Here is a 22,150-nt window from a genome sequence, read left to right on the forward strand (position 1 = left end):
ATTTCTCTTGTAATGCTGTCTTTTCTGACTTTCACTAGATCTATGTAGTTTATTGTACAGCTTTGCACTGTGTCATCTCTGTGGACAATGGTTTGTTGTGGAATAGGTCTGTGTTAAATGAGATTAACAGAATTATCAGTTGGGCATTATTTACTGAATTGCAATTGCTACTGTAGGATTAAAAGCAATATAGTGCAAGCTAGCATTTTGTTATTTAATAACATTAAAAGTAGATAGTATTTTGCTATTTAATGACATTAAGAGTTCCAGATGACAAAATCTGTACCATGAACCTGTTGCACAGCTTTTTTAATTGCTATTATTTGATTCTTTTTTTTAACTTTCTTGCATCAAGTTGATTGTCATACCCTAGTGTACTAGAATTAACAGAAGTGGTTTCCTATTTAATGACTGACATTGACCAGACTGAACTGTACAGTCACTGCAGTGATGTTATTACTCCTTTGGAGACTGCAGTTTGCCAACCTGTCATGATTTTTGTTAAATGAACTGTGGATATAATAGTAGCAGATATAAAACAACAAAATATAATACAGCTTGTACCTGTCTGCAGAAAGATATACCTTAGTTTTAATAAAAGACAAACAATCTCCAAAGGCTGCATTTGCTTTTTTCCTCCATTGTTAGTAGTCAATGGTGTATCACAGCCATGAAGTGCTAAAAGGAATAACTGCTATCTTAACTTGAAGTAAAATACTTTTTCTGCTTCAAATATCCTCACACAGCAGCTAGTCTGTAAGCAGTTAGTCACTGATAGAGCATATTTGATGGCACCAGAGGCAGGTTATTCAGATGAGAGTTTTCAGGCAAAGTAAATTTCTTGGGAATTTAGAAAGTAATAGCCCCATTATAGCTTTTGGAAAGAGACAGCATGACTCATAAAGCTGTTGGAGTATTTGGTAAAAGTTAATGAGCATATGGATAAGGAAAGTCCATTTGCTTTGCAGTATTTGAAGTATAAAGATGTATTCACATATTCCCTTATAACTGATAAAAGGGAGTAAATTTACTAGTTTTCTTGTAGAATAATGTCTGATTAATAATAAAGAGGAAAGGACTGGCAAAATGGGCACTGTTAACAATGGAAGTAGCTTACTTGTTGAGTTATAGCAAAACCACTGCTGAAGTTCCAGCTGTTCAGTATCCTTCTAGAGGAGCTAGCTACCAAAATGTTAATTTAAGAATTATACTTAGCATTAATAAAATTTCCTGCAGAGATTTCTAAAAATCTTGAAATATCAGTTACTGTGGCTATGAAACAGAAGATTAAGTCAATCTTGTCAAGTCCAGGTGAGACTCCTCAAGAAAACAGTCCACTACTATGTATGTGGAGGTATCTGACATCTCAGGAAGTAGCTTCAGGTAAGCTTCCTCAAGGCCCATCTGTCAAGCATGTGCCTAGAAATGTTTGTAATTTGTTAACACTGCTTTGGTCATAAGAGTAGGGTTTTATGGTTTGGACCTTAATCAGACTTAATCAAAAGTACTCACCTAATGAGTACGATGTAATGTCTTTCAGGGTGGGAAAGAAAAAGATCTAAAACCAGATCTTAGTAGTATAAACTTGTACATCACATTATAAGAAATTATTTAGAAAATATTATCAACTCAAATTATTATCTATCACAGATTTTTTACTCATCTCGTTTTGTTAGGATTGGGCTGAACAGAACTGAACAACAAACTAGAAAGTATCTCTAATGTGTTAGTTTACTCTTTAAATACTCTTTAAAAGTAGTACGTTTGGACTTACCTTACACCTTAAACTGACAAGTATGGCAAACTAGGATTGGAACTGCAATTAAAATAAGTAGCTTGAGCAGTGTAGTTCCAATTCCCTGATGGTAACAAGTTGCTTTGGATTTCAGAAGTAATACTCCTGAAGCTAGGGAAGGTAAACACTTTTGACCATATATGGTCATAGCTGACAAAACACAGTAAGTGCTCTTGATAATTTGACTGCCTTCAATTTAGAAAATTCAAGTCTCTTGAAAGAAAATCACACATATTTCAAATACTGTTTATCACATCTGCAGCATGAGAACAAACGTTCGTTCAGATCAGGACTTACACAGTTCTGCACTTTAAGCAGAGGCTGTTGAGCCAAAAAAAAAAACAAAAATACTAGGCATGTATTTTCTTTGCCAAATCTGGGACATCTATGGGAGACTTGAGGGTCTTAGAACCAAATAAGTGTTCCACTTTTCAAAACTGTCTGCCAGAGCCAGTTACTCTTTTCCTCCAACCTGTTCAGTAATGTCTCTGATACATGCTGAGATCCTTTCCTCATGCATGCCATTTTCCCATTGGATCACTCAATAATGCGAGCAGAGCAAGCATGTGCCCTCATCCTTGTGCACCCCATCAGAAGAAGCAAAATAGTTTGTCCCATATTCATGTTAGAATACGTGCCATGCCCTCTTATAGATCTCTCTAATTTTTCCTTGAACGTATAGTTTAGAATATTTTTCAGTCTGTAAGGTGGGATTGAATTCAGGACAGTCCTGTGTACACCTGCATGTGTTTCAGATATGTATGGGTATGCTTTCTTTTCCATTGTGAAATGGAAAAAAAATATATATATATATTGTAAGTAAATATCAGAAACTTCTGAAAATAAGCCATTTACATTTGGAAGTACAAAGATTTCATTCTGGCTTGAAAATGGGAATGGCAGTTTATGAGCCAAAGGAATTTTATGAATTGATGAAAAGATTTCAAAAACAGAGCTACCATTTAAATAGGTCTTTCAATTTTTAAGTAACAGCTGATAACAATGAAAAATGACAGCTTCACAACAGCCGCTGTTTTGTATTAATGCATTCTGTAGTGTGCTTGCCCGTGCTGGTGACAAGGAATTTGTTTTCTTCTGGCACTGCTGTGCATCTGGCACAGCAGCAGGAGAGAGAGCTGCATTTTGTTGTATTATGTGTGGCATTAACGGAGCTATTAGTCAAGTGCTGATTGCACCGCCTTTGTTGTTGGGTGACACATGATGCAAAAAGGTAGAACTGGAGCTTTAGACTAGACAAGCTTAGTGGACTGTTAAAAATGTGGCTGGAATCATAGCACAGTATGGTGCAAGTCAGTCATTAATTTCAGTGGGGCAAAGAAAACAAAACAAGTTTCTTATTTAAAAACTAATGCATTTCGAACTCACCTGTGGAGATTTTACTTTCTTCTTTCAGAGCACAAAAAAAACAAAGCTTCCTGTAAACAAAGCAGCAATTTAGTTTGCATTTGGCTTCAGAAAACAATATATGCAAAAAAAATCTTGATTTTAAAGCAATTATATACACAGGTATTTGAACAGTGGTGTTACGGAGGAATACTACTCATGAAATTGGAGCATTGGAACAATACAGTTAATTACATACTTTGTGGTTTGCTTATTAGATGTATTTAACTATTTTCATTGTAACTGCACAATAGCATATTTCTAGATGCATATTTCTAAAGATGGCTGCAGTGACACGTTGAAGTGCATTGGCCAAATGCTGACTTTCACTGCACAAGGAATATGAACTTTAGTATAATTACAGAATTTTGAGTTTGCTTTTATCACCTATTTCAGTATTTGAATCTAAGGATAATTTTCTTAATGTTGGCATCTGTAGAACTGAAACTCAGAATTCTTCAGGGACAACAAACTTTAAAAATATTGAAATTTTACCTACTTCATTAAGTTCATAGTGGGAATATTTATATACAAACTATTTGCTCGCTTTTTTAACTTTTACAAAAAGAAAATACTTCAAGTGGTCTAAGTCTCTTCTTGTAAGGTATTTGACTTGTTATTCTGAAGCTATTTGTATGCTATTCATAATTACAGCCATTTGGGACTCAGAAGAGTAAATAATAATTTCAGTTGCATACATTTTTTATTTCCACAGGATGCTCTGGCCCACTAGGGATAGAAGGAGGAATTGTGTCAAATCAACAAATTACTGCATCATCCACTCATCGAGCTCTCTTTGGACTCCAGAAATGGTATCCGTACTATGCACGACTTAATAAGAAGGGTCTTGTGAACGCTTGGACTGCTGCAGAAAATGACAGATGGCCGTGGATTCAGGTAACAGATGGAGCTGAGGAGAAAAAAATCTCCTTGATTCAGTTGCCAGAGTCACTTAAGGAACTGATGAAGACAAGTGGTAATCTAACAGCTAGATTCTTTTTCACTGTCAGAAATGTAGCCTAGACTAAAAGGGACTATTTAGTTGCAAAAGAGGAATAATCTGAACTTTGCAAATGCACAAATCTTTTTAATTTAAAAAGTGCGTGCATGTGTTCTATTGTGACTCTAAGCCACAGAAGTGAATTTATAAAGACTTTTCAAGGGAGCAGCTTTCCACATATGCTACATTTACTCATTAGGTTGTTAGTAGCATTTAGCAGCGATATCTCTTGGTGGAGGTACTTTGACACACTCCTTGGGCATAATTCTGGACTTCTTTAATGCAGTCTTGGCTGTACCAGAGCCTTTGGGATTTGTTTGTGCTCTCTGCTGAGCTGCTCCATGCACGTAGGTTAAGCATTGCACGCACCTTGCTGAAAGTAACAGGAACTGTTGTAATTAAGGTTGAAATAGCTGTGGGGGTTGAAAGTATCCATAAAAGCCCCATCCATGGGGCTGAAAGTGCATTTTTTTTTGACACCTGCTTAAGGATATTATGGCTAGAATGATTTAAATGGTGGTGCTCCACTTTGTGGACTGGATTTCTTTGCTCACAACAGTTGACTTTGGTAAAAGTCATGAAGCATTGCAATGCGAAGTCCTATAGTTGTATTTTAATGAAGATAATGATTATGTAGTGATGGTTATTGATCTTTACTTCTGTGGTGTTTTTATTATGTGAAAACTGGACTGAGCTTTGCCATGTTCAGCTAAATTCTAAGAAAAAAAGTCACTATAGTAAATATGTGAGTAAATATGAGAGGGAGCTTCGCTCCATCCCTCACACTATGGGAATAGCAGAGGATGGTACTGAGCATCTTGTGCACTAGCACTGAGTTAAGCTGTCTGTTAGTCCCTTAGCTGTGCCAGACACACTACTGTTGAACTTACCCTTGTGTGCACTGCAGAATTTTTGTTCAAGTCTGCTGCTTGAGGTTTTCCTGAGCAGTTCCCAGATGTTTTGGAAAAAAAGCCTACAGGATTGCCTGTTCATTTTTCTTGTTTGGAGAACAGGCGCAAAGCACTGCTTGATGAAGTCCTCTGGAGCTGCTGTGAGAATGCCGGGTTTTGTCAGTTCAGAAAAATGAAGCTTGTGTTGCTGTTTGTTATTCACTGCAGAGTGAAAACACAAAGGTCCTTCAGTGTATCTTAAGTCAGTTTTCTTCTGACCAGAGGGGTTAGGAAGTTTGTGAAATTTATACACTGAAAAAGACCTGGAAACAATAACACAAAAGAACTTGAGGAGAACTATGTGGAGTGGAAAGCTATTGTAATTTGAACGGATAATGAAAAGCATCCATTTTACAGTAGCTTTTCGGCTGCTTTAGAGCATGTGCTTTATTAAATATTCTGGAGGAAGAAGCCAGAGTCAGTTAGCATTGGCCCCCTGAACATGCCTTTAGTAGAAGATGGACAGGATCCAGGCTGTCAGTGGTCAGTTACTTCCATGTTTGTACTCAGCAAAGCCACAGCCCTGCATTGAGGAAGCCCTCAGACAGATGTGAAAATTTCTGTCCAGACTGCAGAATCGTAGAATGGGTTGGGTTGGAAGGGATATTTAAGATCATGTAGTTCCCATCCCCCTGCTATAAGCAGGGATGCCTCTCACTAGACCAGGTTGTTCAAAGCCCTAGCTAGCCTGGATATGTCTTTCCTTTAATCTTACCTGGAAGGAATGTTGGACCAATTGAGAAAATACACAGATCTCAGCCCAAGGCATCACATTTAAAAATCTGCAGATTTTTTGAGTTAACATCTCAATCTAAGTAGCACCAATCACCTGTGGGTTATTCTCTAATTTTGACAATCGTAGTATGTAAGGAATTACTAAAATCTAATTAATTGATATAATTGATGTGTAGTAAGCAATATAATTCCTTTTTTCTCATCTTTCCTTAAAAGTAAACTTTGGTCTATAATTATCAAAGAACTTGCTGATATTTTTACCGGAGTCCAGAACAAAAAGAAAAATACTCTTTGCAAAGAAAAATAAGTTTGTGTCTTGAGAGAATTGTTCTTTTCATGATGAGTCATCAAGAAGATGACTTTGCTTCTTGAAGCACATGGGGTCAGAAGATCTTACTTTGGTACAGAGATGATGCTTCTAGAGGAGTAGTAGTTCTGGAGACACCTGATTTTGATTTGAGAAGGATAGAGTACCTCAGAAATTCACACTTAGGCATTGCATAGTAGTCCTTTATACTAGAACCCCATCTTATTCTTCAAGAATGCAGTACACACTAAGAGACAGGTGCTCGAGACAGGCCTGTCACCTGTAAGAGTGAACAGTTTCTGTTGAGAGAAGAAAAAAACAGAAATCCCATATCTAGTATGTGGTCAGCATCTGTAATGGCCAGAGAGATGCTTCTTCAGTCATAATACTCACATTTGTACCGAGTTTCTGGCTAGCTCTCTTTTGGTCTTGTGGAGTAACTGCTCCTGTCAGCCAGCTTCTTCCTGGATCCTAATATGTAGGGTCTGCATTTGGGACCTTCTCCACATTGGTCTGAGAGATGGAGCATCAGGTCCTGAGTATGGCTCTTGAAAAACAACATGAATGTATGATAGAGAGTGAGTGGAAACTTGTGAAATCAGAAATGCGATTTTAGGAAATGCAAATAAACATTTAGTGCAGTGAACCTGACACAGTAGCCTGTTACTCTACTACAATTTCTAATGCTAAATAAATGCTAAAGGAAGCAGATGTATCCCACAGAGTGTGATTATATATGGGCCTGTGCCTGTTTGTACCTTGTTCCATCATTACCATTTTTCTGTCATTTAATTTCTTTACTTATATGTAGCTTGACAAATGAAGGGCTTGAGTGCTTTACTTAAAACTTGCAGAGTGCAGATTTTTTTCTCTAATCTTTCAGGTGTCTGACACTCATGAACTAATTAGTATGCAATTTTGTTTTCTGCATTCTCTAAATGAACTGAAAATTGAAATTGCCATTTTAAATTTACACTCTCTGCATGTAATTAATAATGGCACTACAATGCTTATAATTGGCTTGTGATTTAAAGGGTCAGTGACCATGCTTTTCAAAGCAAATTAAAGTTGGAGTAACTTGCATCTCCCTTTTAAAGTTCTGCTGATCTCTGTTTCCCTGCATAGGTTGACACTGATAAAATAACACTCGTGTGTACAGTTCACTGCTTGATGAGTGGCATTAACATTTAATATTTTAGAATACAGTGAGGAAAAATCTCACTGTCTTCCCATGTTTCCACAATTTTATGTTTCCAGAATTGTTCAGTCTGTCAAAATGGTCACTTTGCCTTTTCTGATAAAACTATTTTTGTCATAACTCTTTTCTTAAGAGAGTACTGACTTTTCTTTACTGTTTTGTCCTTTTGCATTCATGTCTTTAAAATATGCTGTTTCTTTTTATTCTGACTCTACTCTTTCCTTCCACATAGTTCATATCTTTGTTTTTCCTTCCACATTGTTCACATCTGAATTTTCCTAAGGCAGTACAGATCAGAATACAGATGGCCATGGGCAGGACTGTTGATCATATTCTCTCTGCACCACTTGCAAATTAATTTTAGATTCAGGGGAATGGACCAAATCCTAAATTTTCACTATGACTCTCACATACACTTCAGTCATCCCTCTTTCCCCTTCTTGTCTGATTTTTTCTGTTTTCATCATTCTTCTTCCCACTCACTTCTATACTGTGCTCTGCCCTCCTGAAATAAAATTTTAATATTTTAGTAAGAACAGCTAATCTGAAACAAGGCTGGAAACAAGATCTTCTAAATTTAGCTCCTCTCTAGTGATTTCCAACCTAACATCCATACCTATGCATTACATTGATTCCTCTGTCCCATTTTCACTAACCAAACCTTGCATTTCTTAACTTACCTTTCTCCTGTTCATGGCCAATTTCCTTCCATATAATAGTATTCTCTTTTGTGTCACTGCAGTTATTATTCATGTAATATGCAAAGACTTCAGCCCTAATGGACGTGCATAAAATATGTAAAATGGAATGTCATAAAGAACAATGTAAGACAAGATAGAATAATTTGGCATAACTAGCAATATAAGGAACAGTATACAGTACCAAAATTTTTTAACTGTGCAGTTAAGATGTATGAGTAACTCTGGAGAAAGAGTGCATCTGAAGAACCATGCTTACAGATGAGAAAGGGAGGTTAGTGAATATTATCCCATAATATAAGAGCCTTGTTTCTTCAGACATCTGCAGTAGTTATGATCTTTCTGTCCGGTAAGGGGAAAAAAAAAAAAAGGTAAGTGCAATAGGTCATAGATCAACCTATTTAAAGCTTAATTGGCCCAAGAATAGTAGGACCTACACCACCTGTATCAGGGAACCTGCAGTGGAGAAGGAGCTCTCAGCAGAACTCTAGTGGTTTCTACCACTGTATTGAAGATCATGCTGAGATTTGTTGGAAGCTAAATCATAGGGAACACTAAGAACATCCTCAGAAGCATGTGGCAGTATTAGAACAAGGTAAGATGGTGCATGAAGGCACACAAGAGATGTAGGGTGAAAGGTAGCAGATTTCAGATCAGACAGTAAAACTCTGAGTGTGCGGTGAAGTTTTAACTAAGGGAAAGATGGGGTAAACTTAATTTCCTGGTGCTGGCTGTGGCTGCTCAATTAGGCAAGGAGCGGAAAAGATCAGTACCTGCTGGTGGCCGTGTAATTGCTGCTGTTCCATGGTGACTGAGCTGTCACATCTGAGAACATGGGATCCTGAAATCGTGGTTCTCTCCAGAATGTGATTGAGAAGATACCTATGAGGAGCAAGCCTGATAATAGCAGCAATTGTGGCAGTATACGAGAAGCTATCACCATTTTTTCTTTTAAGGGTTCTGAGGTCTTTTGGACATGGAAATTGTTTTTATATGGTCAGTAATAATCCACAGGCACAGCGAGCAGATTTGAGCATACGCTACATTCAGAGAATACTAAGAAAATGAACTAAGTACTGTGGTTGAGGGCCTGAACAGGAGATTGTTGTATATAAGATATTAAATTGTAGAATAAAAAAGTGTTTAGTTTTCAATCACTAAAATATAAAGAATTGTTTCTCCCAATTCATTTACGTTGTTGCAAGTTGTCTTTCAAATAAAAAGATTGAAATATTTTCTTTATTACTATGAGAAGGAAGAGGATTTAGTTCAGGGTTGGAATTAAATGCACTTTCATCTTACAACTAACTTCTTTCTGTGTCTACTTTATACCGTTTTTGTTTCTTAAATCGTTTTTTAAATATCAAATATATTTTGAAAATCAAAAATCTAGAAGTCTTATTTAGAATATGGAAACAAAATGCTAAAGCATTTTTTAATTTGTTCACTAAACAGTTTTTCTGAAACTACATCGTGAAACGTAGATACAACTCCATGTTGAGAGATATCACAGATTAATTGAAAAGCTGCCCAACGTCTCATTGGCAATTTGCATATATTAGTATTCTGATTTAAAAAAAAAATGAGTTGTTTTAAATATTACTTTTTAAATATTGTGTTGTTGGTGGTTTTTTTTAATGCTACTTTTAAATATTACTTCTTTTTCTTTTTGCTAACCTTTGCAGCTTAAAAAAAAATCTTTTCTTGTTACACTTCTTGGAACTGTAAGTAGTCTTCCCACTGAGATTCTCAATTAGAAAGTGATATCTACACCAGCAGGTTCTGCCTAAAGCTTTCTCGGGTTCCTGTAATAATTTAGAATTTTAAGATCAGATAAGTCTACTTGGAGTCACAGAAATGTAATTCTTGTATGTTTCCACAGCACAAATCAGAAGGATGAATTAAGTAGCAGTCTAGTAGGCATCCCATAAAATGCATGGAAATGTTCAGTTCTCTGGAGGGTGCGCACAGAGCCTGCACGCTGTATGGGAGATGACGTTGTTCATCCAGAGAAAACAAAACACCACGGTGTTGCCCATTCACAGCATTCACCAAAATGCCTCTGTGGACTAATTATAATATTAATATGTTTGAAGAATTTGTATTTAAAATTCGCAAGTTAAGACAAAAATTGCACTCTATTCATTAGGATACTTGTTTCATAGGATCTAAATTCCTGTTTCTACGTTATTTAGACATTACTGATGCTTTTATTCTGATTTACTTTTTCTTTTTTTATTATTTATTCCAAACATATTGAAATAGTGTTCCGGTTTGGCAGAATGCAATATTTTTTTTATTTGTAGCTTAATATCTTTTTTTTTTTTTTCCACATAGGTACCTACCACAACCCCTGTAGCCTCAGTCTGAACTCTGGTTCTCAGCCTCTCTTTTTGAGGGCTTACAGTCTGTAACACTGGCATAATTAATTGTGTTCACTCATAACTACTCTAACACACAAACAATGTCAAACAAGCTGTTTAAGTTCCATCCTTCTCATCCTCAGCCAGGAAAGAGTAAAATATAAACTTTCCCCCCACACACACACAAAAAAGCAGGGAAAAAAAATAGCAGCTTCCACATCAAGAACTTCCAAAGAGCAAGTATATACCAGATGATAACTATTTGCTAATAAAATGATAAAACCTAAAACACACAGAGGTCTTGCAGAACATTCATTCAAACAGCTGTTAGTAAGAGCTCTAAGCAAACGGCCATCTGTCAAACCATTCATTTTGTCAAAGTTCATTTCCTCATTCATGAATACTGTTGTATCAGCTTCCAAAAATACCTGTCATCATAGATTAAATATTTAATATTACTTAATATAGCTCTTAGCTTAGTATAATGTGGCCAAGTGAACCTCATGAAATATGATCTGAGAGCCATCATGTAAGGTGATTTAAACCATACACAAAGACTTAATCTGGTAAGTTAAATGCTCATTTTTTGTCAACAATCCAAAATTTTACTTAGTTTCAAATGAGGATTTCTTTGGCAAGTATTAAAAAGTGACAATAAGTACCTGAAAGCCCTTGGCAGAAGAGAACAGAAACTAGTAACAGTAGTTCTTCTGAATTCTCTCAGAACAGCCCTACACAGGACTTTAGAACCACAGAAATTGGAAAAGTTTTTCAAATGGTCAGAGTTTGCTAGAAGTTAATCAACTTCAGTGAACTCAAAACCAATGTCTGCAAACTGTAGATCTCCATCATTGTCTAAATCTTTAGCTTACAGACAAAAAAAAATATGTTGTTTATCTACTCAGACAAGGAAACAAAAGGACTAGACGCCTGTTTCCTACTGTAATCATCCCGATACTCCCTTGTGTCCCATATCTCGTTATCTATTTGATATTATCTTAAATCTCTTAGTTTCATTCTTCATACACACAAACACCCACACACATACATATTCAAACAACTTTTGATTGAGGTTTCAAATGCACAGAAACAGTCAGTTCAGTGTTAGCATTCCCATGGCAACAAAAACTTGGTGCTGTTACAAACACTATCCATAGCATGCTCTGTCAGCCTGTGCATCAGCGTTCCATAATAATTTTCTGTAGTGGAGCTGAATGGCTGAAGTAACAGTACCTTTAAACACATTGTTTCATGTACCTTTACATATATTTTGAACTAATGATTTGTCACATTTATCATGGTAATCAAAACAGCAAATGGTGATAGACTTAACTGAGCAAATGTGTGTCTGTCCAGTTTCTTGCTCCAACAGCAAATGACATAGAGATTCCCTCACACCTACATGGAGGCCAACGAACTGTACTGGAAAAATGTGTGGGCATCATCATTCCCCAGTGAGAATGACACCATATATACCAGTTAGATGATGCTATGGTGGTATGAGTTACTCAGACAGATCATATTTTGGGTCGTAAATGTTCAGGATGGCAAACTAAATAATTCTTGCTTACAGGTGGTCTTCTGCTAGGCCTTACTTCTAGGAAGACTGTTTTAAGTTACTTCACTACAGGTAGAGCTTGGGATACAGAGGTATTTTTGCATGGCACAGAGACATGCATATAAACTTATCTGTGCGCTGAGTTCATATGATAAGTAACAGAATTGCAGAGCAATCTACTTGGTGGAAATGGTGGCAAAACTGACACAGCCTCAGCTTTCAAGAAGCTGCAGTCCCTGGCTGTACCTCAGAGCATCTCTGTGATTTTAGAGGTATTGTAGAAAACTTACAGTCCTACATGGTGAGTGTAGGCGTTGCCAGCACCACAATATTAAAGCAAGAAACAGGGTATAAAGTAAACTCATAGTCCTTGACCTCTGCTGGAAATGATGATTCATGCTTGTCAGCTGACTTCACTGGAACTGTGGACTGAAAAGTAAGAGTGAGTTTTACTCTCACATTCCTGTAACCATATTCCATGAGTGGTTAAGATTAAGAGACACTGTTCAAGTCCAACGTTCTCAATGATATTTTGCCAGTTTTGAGGAGGGTTTTTGTTGGTCTATTGCAAAGCCAAGCAGTGTTTTGCATTTTAATTAAATCTATTGCCTAGCAGCTTCTATAGAAAGAAAATTTGTTTTAAGGAAAAATGCAGGGCTAATTAAAATGATAGGAAAGTCTCTTTGGTTTTTTTGTTTGTTTGTTTGTTTTGTTTTGTTTTGTTTTGTTTTCCTGTAGTTACTCAAGGATAACTACACTTAAATATTAACTTTTTTGTCTATTGATTATTAATTTGAAGGGATAATGGAAAGTATGGGTTTATTTATTCTGATTCGACCAATATTCAGCCAGTTTCACAGGATTCAGGAGGGATTAAACATTCAAGCCTATTTTCCATTTTCTGTAATAGCATCTGTGGGTGGCAAAATCATACGGGTGACATAGTCTTTTCAGCAGACACAAAGCCATCTGCCACCTGTGTGCTTATTAGTCTACCTCTTCACTCCACTTGTGTCCATCTAGTGCCTCTCTCCCTACTCAACCAGTCTCATAGCAACCAACAGATTATTTTCAAAGTTGATAATATGTAGGAAGCATTGCTTTCATGTACTCCTATTTTCCCATTTGTATTTCTTCCACAAATTGTGTCACGAAGTGAACACGTTCTAACAGTTGCTCTAATTATTATCAGCATAACCATATCAGTCAGGAAGTTTTAATTACAACTGGAATTTCAACGTTCTTTGGGTCTTCTATAAACTGACAGTGAAAAAGACTTTAGACTAACGAGACAAGCTATTAGCAGATACATGGGAAGAACATAAAGATGCTATGGTCATCATAATAGGCAGCATAAAGCCATCTGTGGTTGCCAGATCTGTTGGAAAATGGGGATTCAAGAAGGTGTTTCATGGAAGGTATTCAGAAGGAATTTGGACCAAGAAGGAAAAGATGTAAAGATGTGTGTTTTGTGATGTATTTTTTATGTATTTCATGTTACAAAAACTGAAATATTACATCATGAGTCATTTAGGAATTAAAAACACTATTGGATTACAGACTAAGGAAGTAATGTTTCTCATGGACTCCCTGCAAAAAAATCCAGACCAAATTTAGATCCTTAGCATCTCCCAAAATTAACATAGCTAAGATGACATAGGAAGGGCTGTCTTTCCTTTGCATAGCCCATGGCAACTATGGCCTATGAAATCAATCTTCAGTGAATCTCTTCACCTTCCTCTACAGTTATAATAATTTCTATAGATACACTGCATTAAAAAAAAGAAAGACAGGGTAGTGAATTGTGGTTAAGAAGTGCTCTCTACAAAGATTGTTATCCATTTGATATCAATACTATCCTTTACTGACTGTGTTCTGGCGAAGGAACTAAGTAGCTTCAGTTATCCTGTGTGTTAAAATTGTCTGGGAATGTGTAAAACCCCTAGTAGAAATCCCACAGTGCCAGGGAAGTCTGATCTCCTGTGTGTTCTCAGTTATTTCAGTTTTTGCTTCAGCTTCCATCTCTCAGTCGATGTGTTTAACTTCAGGCTTAGCTTTAACATTCAGAACTAATGAAGAGATTTTCTTCATCTGATTTGTCATTTTGTAGCACATTTCCTTCTGAATCACAGTATCCTCATTTGAGAAGATATATAGGATCTAGGAAAAGCATGCCAGAGTCCAAATAAGAATTCTTCCCAGTTGTCCTTGTTGGGATAAGAGTAGGTCATATTTATTATCAAAGTTTTTACTGGAGTTTTCACATCAGCTTAAAAGAAAAGTGCATGTTTGTTTCTGCAGTCATTTTACATCCCAACCTCTATGAGATCTACATATCAACCTCTATTGATCAGAACTATTTTACATGCAGAAATACATCCAGATATTTTCTTTGACAGCTGTTGTTATTTGCACTTTCTTTAACTGGCAATTTAAGATTTATTCTAGACATTTTGGGGAAGTTCTTTTCTGTTGTCCAAGGAGGTTGTGGATGCCCCATCCCTGGAGGCATTCAAGGCCAGGCTGGATGTGGCTCTGGGCAGTCTAGTCTAGTGGCTGGCAACCCTGCACATAGCAGGAGGTTGAAGCTAGATGATCATTGTGGTCCTTTTCAACCCAGGCCATTCTACGTGAAGATGATTCAGAGTTAACGATAGCAATAAATGACTCCAGCGTTTCTTAGCTAATCTTAAAATGCAGGTGTATAATATATATATATATATATATATTATATATATATATAATACCGAGTTAATCAGGAATTTGTAAATGAGAAGAAATTTTACAAGGCTGCAGGCCTCTAAGCAATGTGAGATTGATTATGGACCTCTATTTGAGATGGCAGGCTAAATATACCAGTATTTAAATAATTCATATCATCCAGTTAATGTCATTCATAACAACTACCTTTGGGACTAAAATAATGGCTTAATAATAAGAAACAGACTAAGCATGTTTTTAGTCTCTCTAATTATGTAAACACTTTGAGGCACAGAGTGAATATTTTCAAAAAAGTCAAAGTGAGATTTTTTTTTTTATATTCATAACATACGGTCCTTCATGTTAACATTACAGTTTGGCCCAAATAGTCCCTGTTTTTATTTATGTATAGTCCCTGTTTTATTTATGTATACGTTTATATTTTCCCATATAAGTGGGTTTTGATCTGCATTCTGATCCTTTCACAGACTTGAAAATTAAATTAACAGGCCAGCTTACACCTCTGTTTCAGCTTGCCTAGCTGGAAACATACACAATTTTATTTAATTTATTTAATTGAAGAACACAAAGATGTTGAGTTGCTTTTAGGTGGTTGGCTGGGACTAAGCTGAAAGTACAAGGAAGACCTGAGAGCTCTGTTTTTACTGTATGAGATGAGAAATGTGCAAGGCACCTTGAAATGACAGTATGAGGAGGATGAGTTTGCAGAGGATTTAGTAGGAAAGTTGTGAAGAGTCTTTGCTGAATCTGCATCGAATTCAGTGAAATGAAAAGGGTTTGTGCTCAGAAATAACTGGGTATTTCATCGATTTGCCTGCAGGGCACAATCCCGCAGTCACAGTAGGAACTACCATTTCCAAAGTGGCGTATAGCAAATGACTGTGTTTGTTCTCCCAGACTGTCACGAACTTAAGATAAAACATGTTGACTTTTCTCAGTGCAACAAACTGTTATCCAGAACAGCAACAGCTGCAGTGCCACCGTGGATAAATCACTGCATTACCTAGTCTGGTTGCTGGTTAGGGCATGTATCTCTGCTGTTGTCCTGACCACATCACTGCCCTCAGCTCCAACTGGAGAAGCTCTGCTGACAGGCCTGGTTAGGAGTGTAACAAAAAGCTACAGACGAGCAAGACAGACAAACACCTTACACCGAGATGTGTGGATACTCTGCAGCAGGGAAAATAATAGGAACTGACCTGTTCTGGCCTTCGTGGACCTCATCACATTCCAAGTCCTGCTCTGCAGCTCCCTGCTCCTGACATGCTGCCCAAATGAAATAGCAGCATTCAGTGTGTTCAGTGTGCGCTGATGGAAGGGGAATCACGGGAGGGAGCTTTCGTGCTCATTATATTTCCCAGTCTTGCAGGAATCATGACAGGTTACTCCTTCCCTGAGTTTATTACAAGCATTTTCATTGGCAAATTTCCCTATTTCTCATCAGAAAATGTTTCTGTGGGAGCTTTCTATCTGGCTTTCACAGTGTTATGACTTTAAAAAAAATTAAATTTCAATCTTTCAAAAGCTGATGAAATTATCAGGGGAGGGTTGCTATAATAAATCTTTGCATACCAGTACAACCTTGATCAGTCCTATTTTTATATGAGCAATAGTGAAGTTTAGTGAAAAAATATATACTTTATGCCAGAAAATATGGAGAATTATTTATAGCAGTGCTATCGTATCTCATAACTGAACTAGGTAAACATCATTGTTCTCCGTAAACTGCATTTCTGTTTTGAACAAAGACTACACTTTAAGTTTCAAAGAGCCAACGCTTTCTAAAGGCATTAAACTGAGCATTTCTTGGAAGCCTGCTGTTAAGGTGTACTTCTTGCCAACCTGTTCTGTACTAAATGTTAGTGGTGTTATTGTTAATAGTGCAGCAATTTATGAGAAGATTATGGCTATGTTTGTGGCCAAGGGCATTGCATATGGTATCTGCATAAAGTCACTCCATCTTTTTATCCTTCTTCTCTCTCTATGAAGTGATGTGTATTAGATAGATACAACCGATTTTTATTTTTGTTTTTTGATCAAGTGCATAGCTTCTGCATACTGAATATTCTATTATTTGTTCACAGATTGCAGAGGTATATGAGCTTCCATTGGTGGAATACCCACTTGTTCTGTTACACTGACATATTGTGACAATGCCTTTTTGCCTTTTTTCTGCAGTTCTAAGGTTTGTTAAGCATGCTGGGAAGTTATTTTTGGACTTTGTTTTGTGGAGCTCTTTGGACAGTTGGTTAAATAGCTCCCTCTTTTTATGGCAAACAAATACGATGTGTTTCCCTCCAGTTTTAGGGTCCTCCATTTGCTCACACCTAGAAGTGAAGCTGCAGAGGTGTGTTACAGATTTGCAGGGTTGGTTCTGAAATGTCTTTGAAAATAATGCTCTATCTTTATTCTGTGCAATCTGTAGGAACTGTAAACTTGCCTTGTCCATATTAACACTTTCTCCAGAGAAAAATAGTCTTTCTCGTTTATTCTTACTTTCTGACAAGGATTTATTTTAAGTTAAATTCCAGTTAAATTTACATTGCCTAAATCTTCATCTGTTTAGACATCTGAATGATTTAGCATCCCAAAACTGATTTGTGTGAGTCATTGCCATCAAAGACATAAGTACACTAGTGAAAATTACTGCTACAGAATCAGTGCTAAGAGCAAAAGACATGGCAAGATGCTCCTTCCTCTCCTGTTGAAAAAGGCAGTGGCTCTGTAGACTGCTGCAATGAGAAAAGTGGTCTAATCATGGCGCTGGGAAGATTATACTGATTGAAAAAAACAAAAATAAATGAAATTTAAGGGTTGGTGGGAATATTTTAAACTGATAGAGTGTAATTTCTCCCCAGCTCTTGAGCATGTGCCACACTTGAGAGCACTGCCTGAGTGATTTTGTTTTTGCTTGGCTTTGGCTGTATCATAGAGTTATAGAATCATAGAACGGCCTGGGTTGAAAAGGACCACAATGATCACCTAGTTCCAACCCCCCTGCTATGTGCAGGGTCGCCAACCACCAGACCAGGCTGCCTAGAGCCACATCCAGCCTGGCCTTGAATGCCTCCAGGGACGGGGCATCCACAACCTCCTTGGGCAACCTGTTCCAGTGCATCACCACCTTCTGAGTGAAAAACTTCCTCCTAATATCTAACTCAGTCCTCCCCTCTCTCAGTGTAAAACTATTCCCCCTTGTCTTATTACTATACGAGTGTATGTCAACCGTCTTTCCGCATCAGCATAATGAATTTGTGCCACCTGGAAGAGGTTTCCCAAAGAGTTGTGGAAGTCCCACCCCTGGAGACATTCAAGGTTAGGCTAGATGGTGCTCTGAGCAACCTGATGTAGCTGTAGGTTTCCCTGTTCATTGTAGGGGAGTTGGACTAGATGGCTTTTTAGGGTCCCTTCCAACTCCTATGATTCTGTCTTTCTATGATTCTTTGATTAGGCAGACATCACTTCTTTCATTTAGAATCAGATTTCAATGGACTTAAATGAGATTATGGCTTTTCTTTTACATGCAACTTTACTTGCTTGATTTAATATTCATCATTTAGTCTAGCCACAAGAAACGTTTGCACTGAAATACAAATGCAGTTTCAGGGAGATTCATTAGTTGTGGGTATCAGGTGGCACCTTACTCAGATGCTGTGTGCCGTGAGGAAGTGCAGCAGTGGGCACTCCTTACAGGGATTCATGTGTAAACATCATGGCCAAAATCTCCACAGTGAGTGATGTGTAAGTTGCTGTACTTGGGAGCTGATCGCAACACCATGAAGGGGGCTGCTTTCTTCACAGAGTAACATTAGAAGGAAGAAGGAAGCCAGGCTGGAAGGATGCATCAGGTTTTTTAAGCAACACTTTCCTCAGATTTCTATGCAAGCATCTTCCACTTTCAAAGCCTTTGTGATCCATTAATTCTTAAATTACTGGGTTAAGCCCCGCAAAGTACTGTGGATCTTCTTTTGTCCTTGATTTGCCTGGTAGATAAGGGGTCCTTTATGCCAAAATAAGTTACTGCCTTTTTATAAAACGATGTGCTAAACTCTTGTTCTTGCCCTGTTGATTTTCACTCCTTTGTTTGAAAACAAAGTCACCATATAATTAGAATATATTACTTCCAATCCTAAATCTGTGTTTCTCTTATGTACACAAAGTAGAGCATCCTGAGTTGTTTTTCTTCACAATTGCCATAGAAAAAAATGCATTGAAAATGCTTTTAGTGCTAAAAGAGCCAGTTCACATTGCACACTGGGAACTGTGCTTCCTGCTGAAGTACATTAAGTAAGAAAGATTTTCAGCACCAGCTTCATTATAGCCATTGAACAGTTATAATAGTTTGTGTTTTACTAAGCTCTGACTTGAGAAGTTTAAAACCCATAAAGGAACTCAGACACAAAGGGCCAATTAGTTCCTGCTATATCCGTATACACTGAAAGGAGCTACCGCAGTCATGGGGTTAGCCTCATGAGGGTTCTGTATGTAAGAAAGCTGCAAGGATTTGAAGGCATTTTTCCTCCCCCTTCACCAGGATTTTTCTCTAAACACTGACAAAACCTGTGGACCTGATTGCAAACCACCATGTCCTGTTTTCATTTCCTAAGTTATTCCAAGCTCAGTACGGTTTAAATCCAGATCTCCATTTATGATTCAGAACTTGATTGAGAACGCCGCTAAAAGGAAAGATTCTGTTAAATATAGAATTAAGATTGTGTAATTTACATGTATAGATGCCGTGTAAGGGTACAGAGGGGGCTGCTATACAGCAGAACAAAGGCAGGTTTTTTCCATCCTTAAAGAATGGAGGTGAAACATTAGGCATATTAAAGCAGTATTAAAAACTGAATTATTTTCATTTAATTTTGGTTATTATTTCATCAAATCTTCCCTTCATTCAGCAGTGCTTTTCTTTTTCCAGGTTTCAATTTCTGCCGTAGTATTTAGCTCTTCAGCAGATTATTTTGGGTTGTTGTTGGTGGAGGATTTTTCATCATTTTGCTTCTTGAGGTGCAGTGTTTGATTTGTTGTACATTAAAGATGGAGGCTGAGGCATGGGAAGGAGGCAGTGTAGCAATAACCCTAATCTGGCGGCTAAAGCCATGCTTTCCTTAGAAACAAGTAAACATAGAAAATATTTTCTACATAAATCCTCATCCAAAAACACTTCCTTATACTAATATTTGGGGGGGACGGGAGGGAAAAGGAAGGGGGAGTAAATCTGAAACATTAGATATATGCATAATGATCAAAGAAAACTAACAAAACTTATTTCATATTGTGTTATCTTCCTTGAGATCTTCCTTTTCCTGAACAGTTAAATCTGAAGATATCACTGGATAGCACATATAGAAGGCAGATAATCAATGTTTGTTTCATGTTTGACTGTACTTTTTAATTTGTTTTTGGAGATGATTTTCTTTTTAGTATAAATTTTGTAAATATATGTCATATTTTTCTATCTTGTCTATTTATGAATAATCTTAAATTCTACACAGAGAGTTAAATCTGCAATAGAATTCCAGAAATCTTTGTGTCTGACTGTTTGCTGCTCTGTGTTAAATAAATTTTGAAATGGCAGTAATCTCAGGAACTGTCCTCTTACAAATATAAGTATGTTGGTGGTTTTCTTTTCCTCTGAGAAACAAGTAGCATAGAAGATTTTCTAGGACAAACAGATCCTAATCTCTTCTGATTAATACCTGACTAAATTATTTCATTCTCTCCATTATAGCTGCAAAGTGTTCCTGACTTTTCCTGGTGTCTATGAGAAAGATCTTGTAAAAAAAAAAAAAAATCTAATTTTTACATGCACCTTCTCCTCTCTCCTACAGATGTATGAGTGGTTATTCATTACTTATTGTGAGAAATGTGATAAAGCAACACTGACATTTATTTTTGCTTTAAAGACAAAAAATATTTGAAGCCTAACTATTTCAGTCACATAGCAGAGAAATAGCTAGTGCCTCCCAAAAACACTGCAGTAAAATACTCTTTCCTCACTTTCCCATATAATAAAGATATTGTAACACTGATGTTTGATAATCCTTAATAGTTGCTAGATTACATTTCCAAGTGAGAGAAAATCTTGAGATCACACCGTAAAGGATTTAAATGTCTGGCTGGCAGACACTTGATCCATCTCTTGACTCTGCATACCCCTGTACTGGGGCTGCCATCCCAAGTGGTGGGAAACACACTGAGTCAGCTTTTTGTTCAATTTTTTTTTTCATTTTATTTTCTGTGTATGTACCTGAAATGAATGAAAGAAGTAATTAATACAGGTGTAAAGATAACATTTTAGATGTTACAGATATGTTGTTGTTTTGTTTCTTTTTTTTTTTTTAATATAAATAAAGGAGGAATCAAAGCAATCTAGGGTCAGAATTGTGTCCCTCAGCAGACTCGCAGTGATGTTGTACCATTTTACTGTTTCAGATAAACCTGCAGAAGAAGATGCGAGTCACTGGAGTTATAACCCAAGGTGCCAAGAGGATTGGAAGTCCAGAATATGTGAAGTCTTACAAAATTGCTTATAGTAATGATGGGAAGTCGTGGACAATGTACAAAGTAAAAGGCACAAATGAGGATATGGTAAGATTAAGTCATCTGTGTATGAATATGTCTCGTGGTCAAGCCGCCTTCAGTAATTTGAGCTATCTCTGGTAGATAAGCCTAATTATTAGACAACTTGATATAGCTTGCCATGTTCTTATTTTATTCCAGAAAAGAAATCAATAAATTTGTATTTTCTGTCCGCTAAGAATTTCTTATACTTTAATTGATGGTCGTATAAATACTGTGTCCCAGGGCTAGAAAAATCCTGTTTATTACACTTATCTGATTTTCATTTTAATTAGTTTACCAGTAATTACTCATTACTTTGTTTTCAATTTAGTCTTATTACACTGGCAGATTAGTGTTAACCCCTTAAAGCTTAGGACTCATTCATCAGTGCTAATCTCCATGCTACACAGTGTCATCCAGTGAGAAGTGCATGTCTACAGTTTTTAAAGAGAGGTGTACATGCAAAACAGTAAAATCCCCTTTGCTGTATAGATTAAAATAGAGTGCAAGCACTTAGCAGAATTGGACATGTTTTTTCCTATGCAAGCAGGGAATTAAACTGCTGTGTAAAAAAAATATGCAATGAGGGAAGAAAACAAAATACAAACAAAGCATGTCTACACTATTAGAATGAGGTCTAAATAGAGGAATGTGTATAGGTTTAATTCAGTGCTCACTGAGATAAGTGGGAGGGTTACAGTACACTTCATTGGGAGCTGGACCAGGCTCTTGGAGTACAGGTGAATAATAAATGTCAATCAGTGCAGATAATTGAAGGTTAAAATTGAATAAGGTCTATTTAATGCACTAATTAGACAAGAAGATGTAATTTATTGCATTAGTAGATTAGATTC

General features: G+C 36.9%; 1 protein-coding gene across 3 annotated transcripts in view; it reads left to right on the forward strand.

Moving 5' to 3' along the window:
* Nucleotides 1-22,150, forward strand: part of EDIL3 (EGF like repeats and discoidin domains 3) — a 276,166-nt gene that overhangs the window by 191,817 nt on the left and 62,199 nt on the right. For all 3 annotated transcript variants that reach the window (XM_424906.8, XM_004949448.5, XM_040656156.2), the window contains 2 exons: nt 3,915-4,096; nt 21,168-21,323. In XM_424906.8, coding sequence (XP_424906.3) covers nt 3,915-4,096; nt 21,168-21,323 — 338 coding nt within the window. The remainder of the gene's footprint in view (nt 1-3,914; nt 4,097-21,167; nt 21,324-22,150) is intronic.

Source organism: Gallus gallus, chromosome Z (assembly GCF_016699485.2).
Source record: "Gallus gallus isolate bGalGal1 chromosome Z, bGalGal1.mat.broiler.GRCg7b, whole genome shotgun sequence".
Classification (NCBI taxonomy): Eukaryota; Metazoa; Chordata; class Aves; order Galliformes; family Phasianidae; genus Gallus; species Gallus gallus.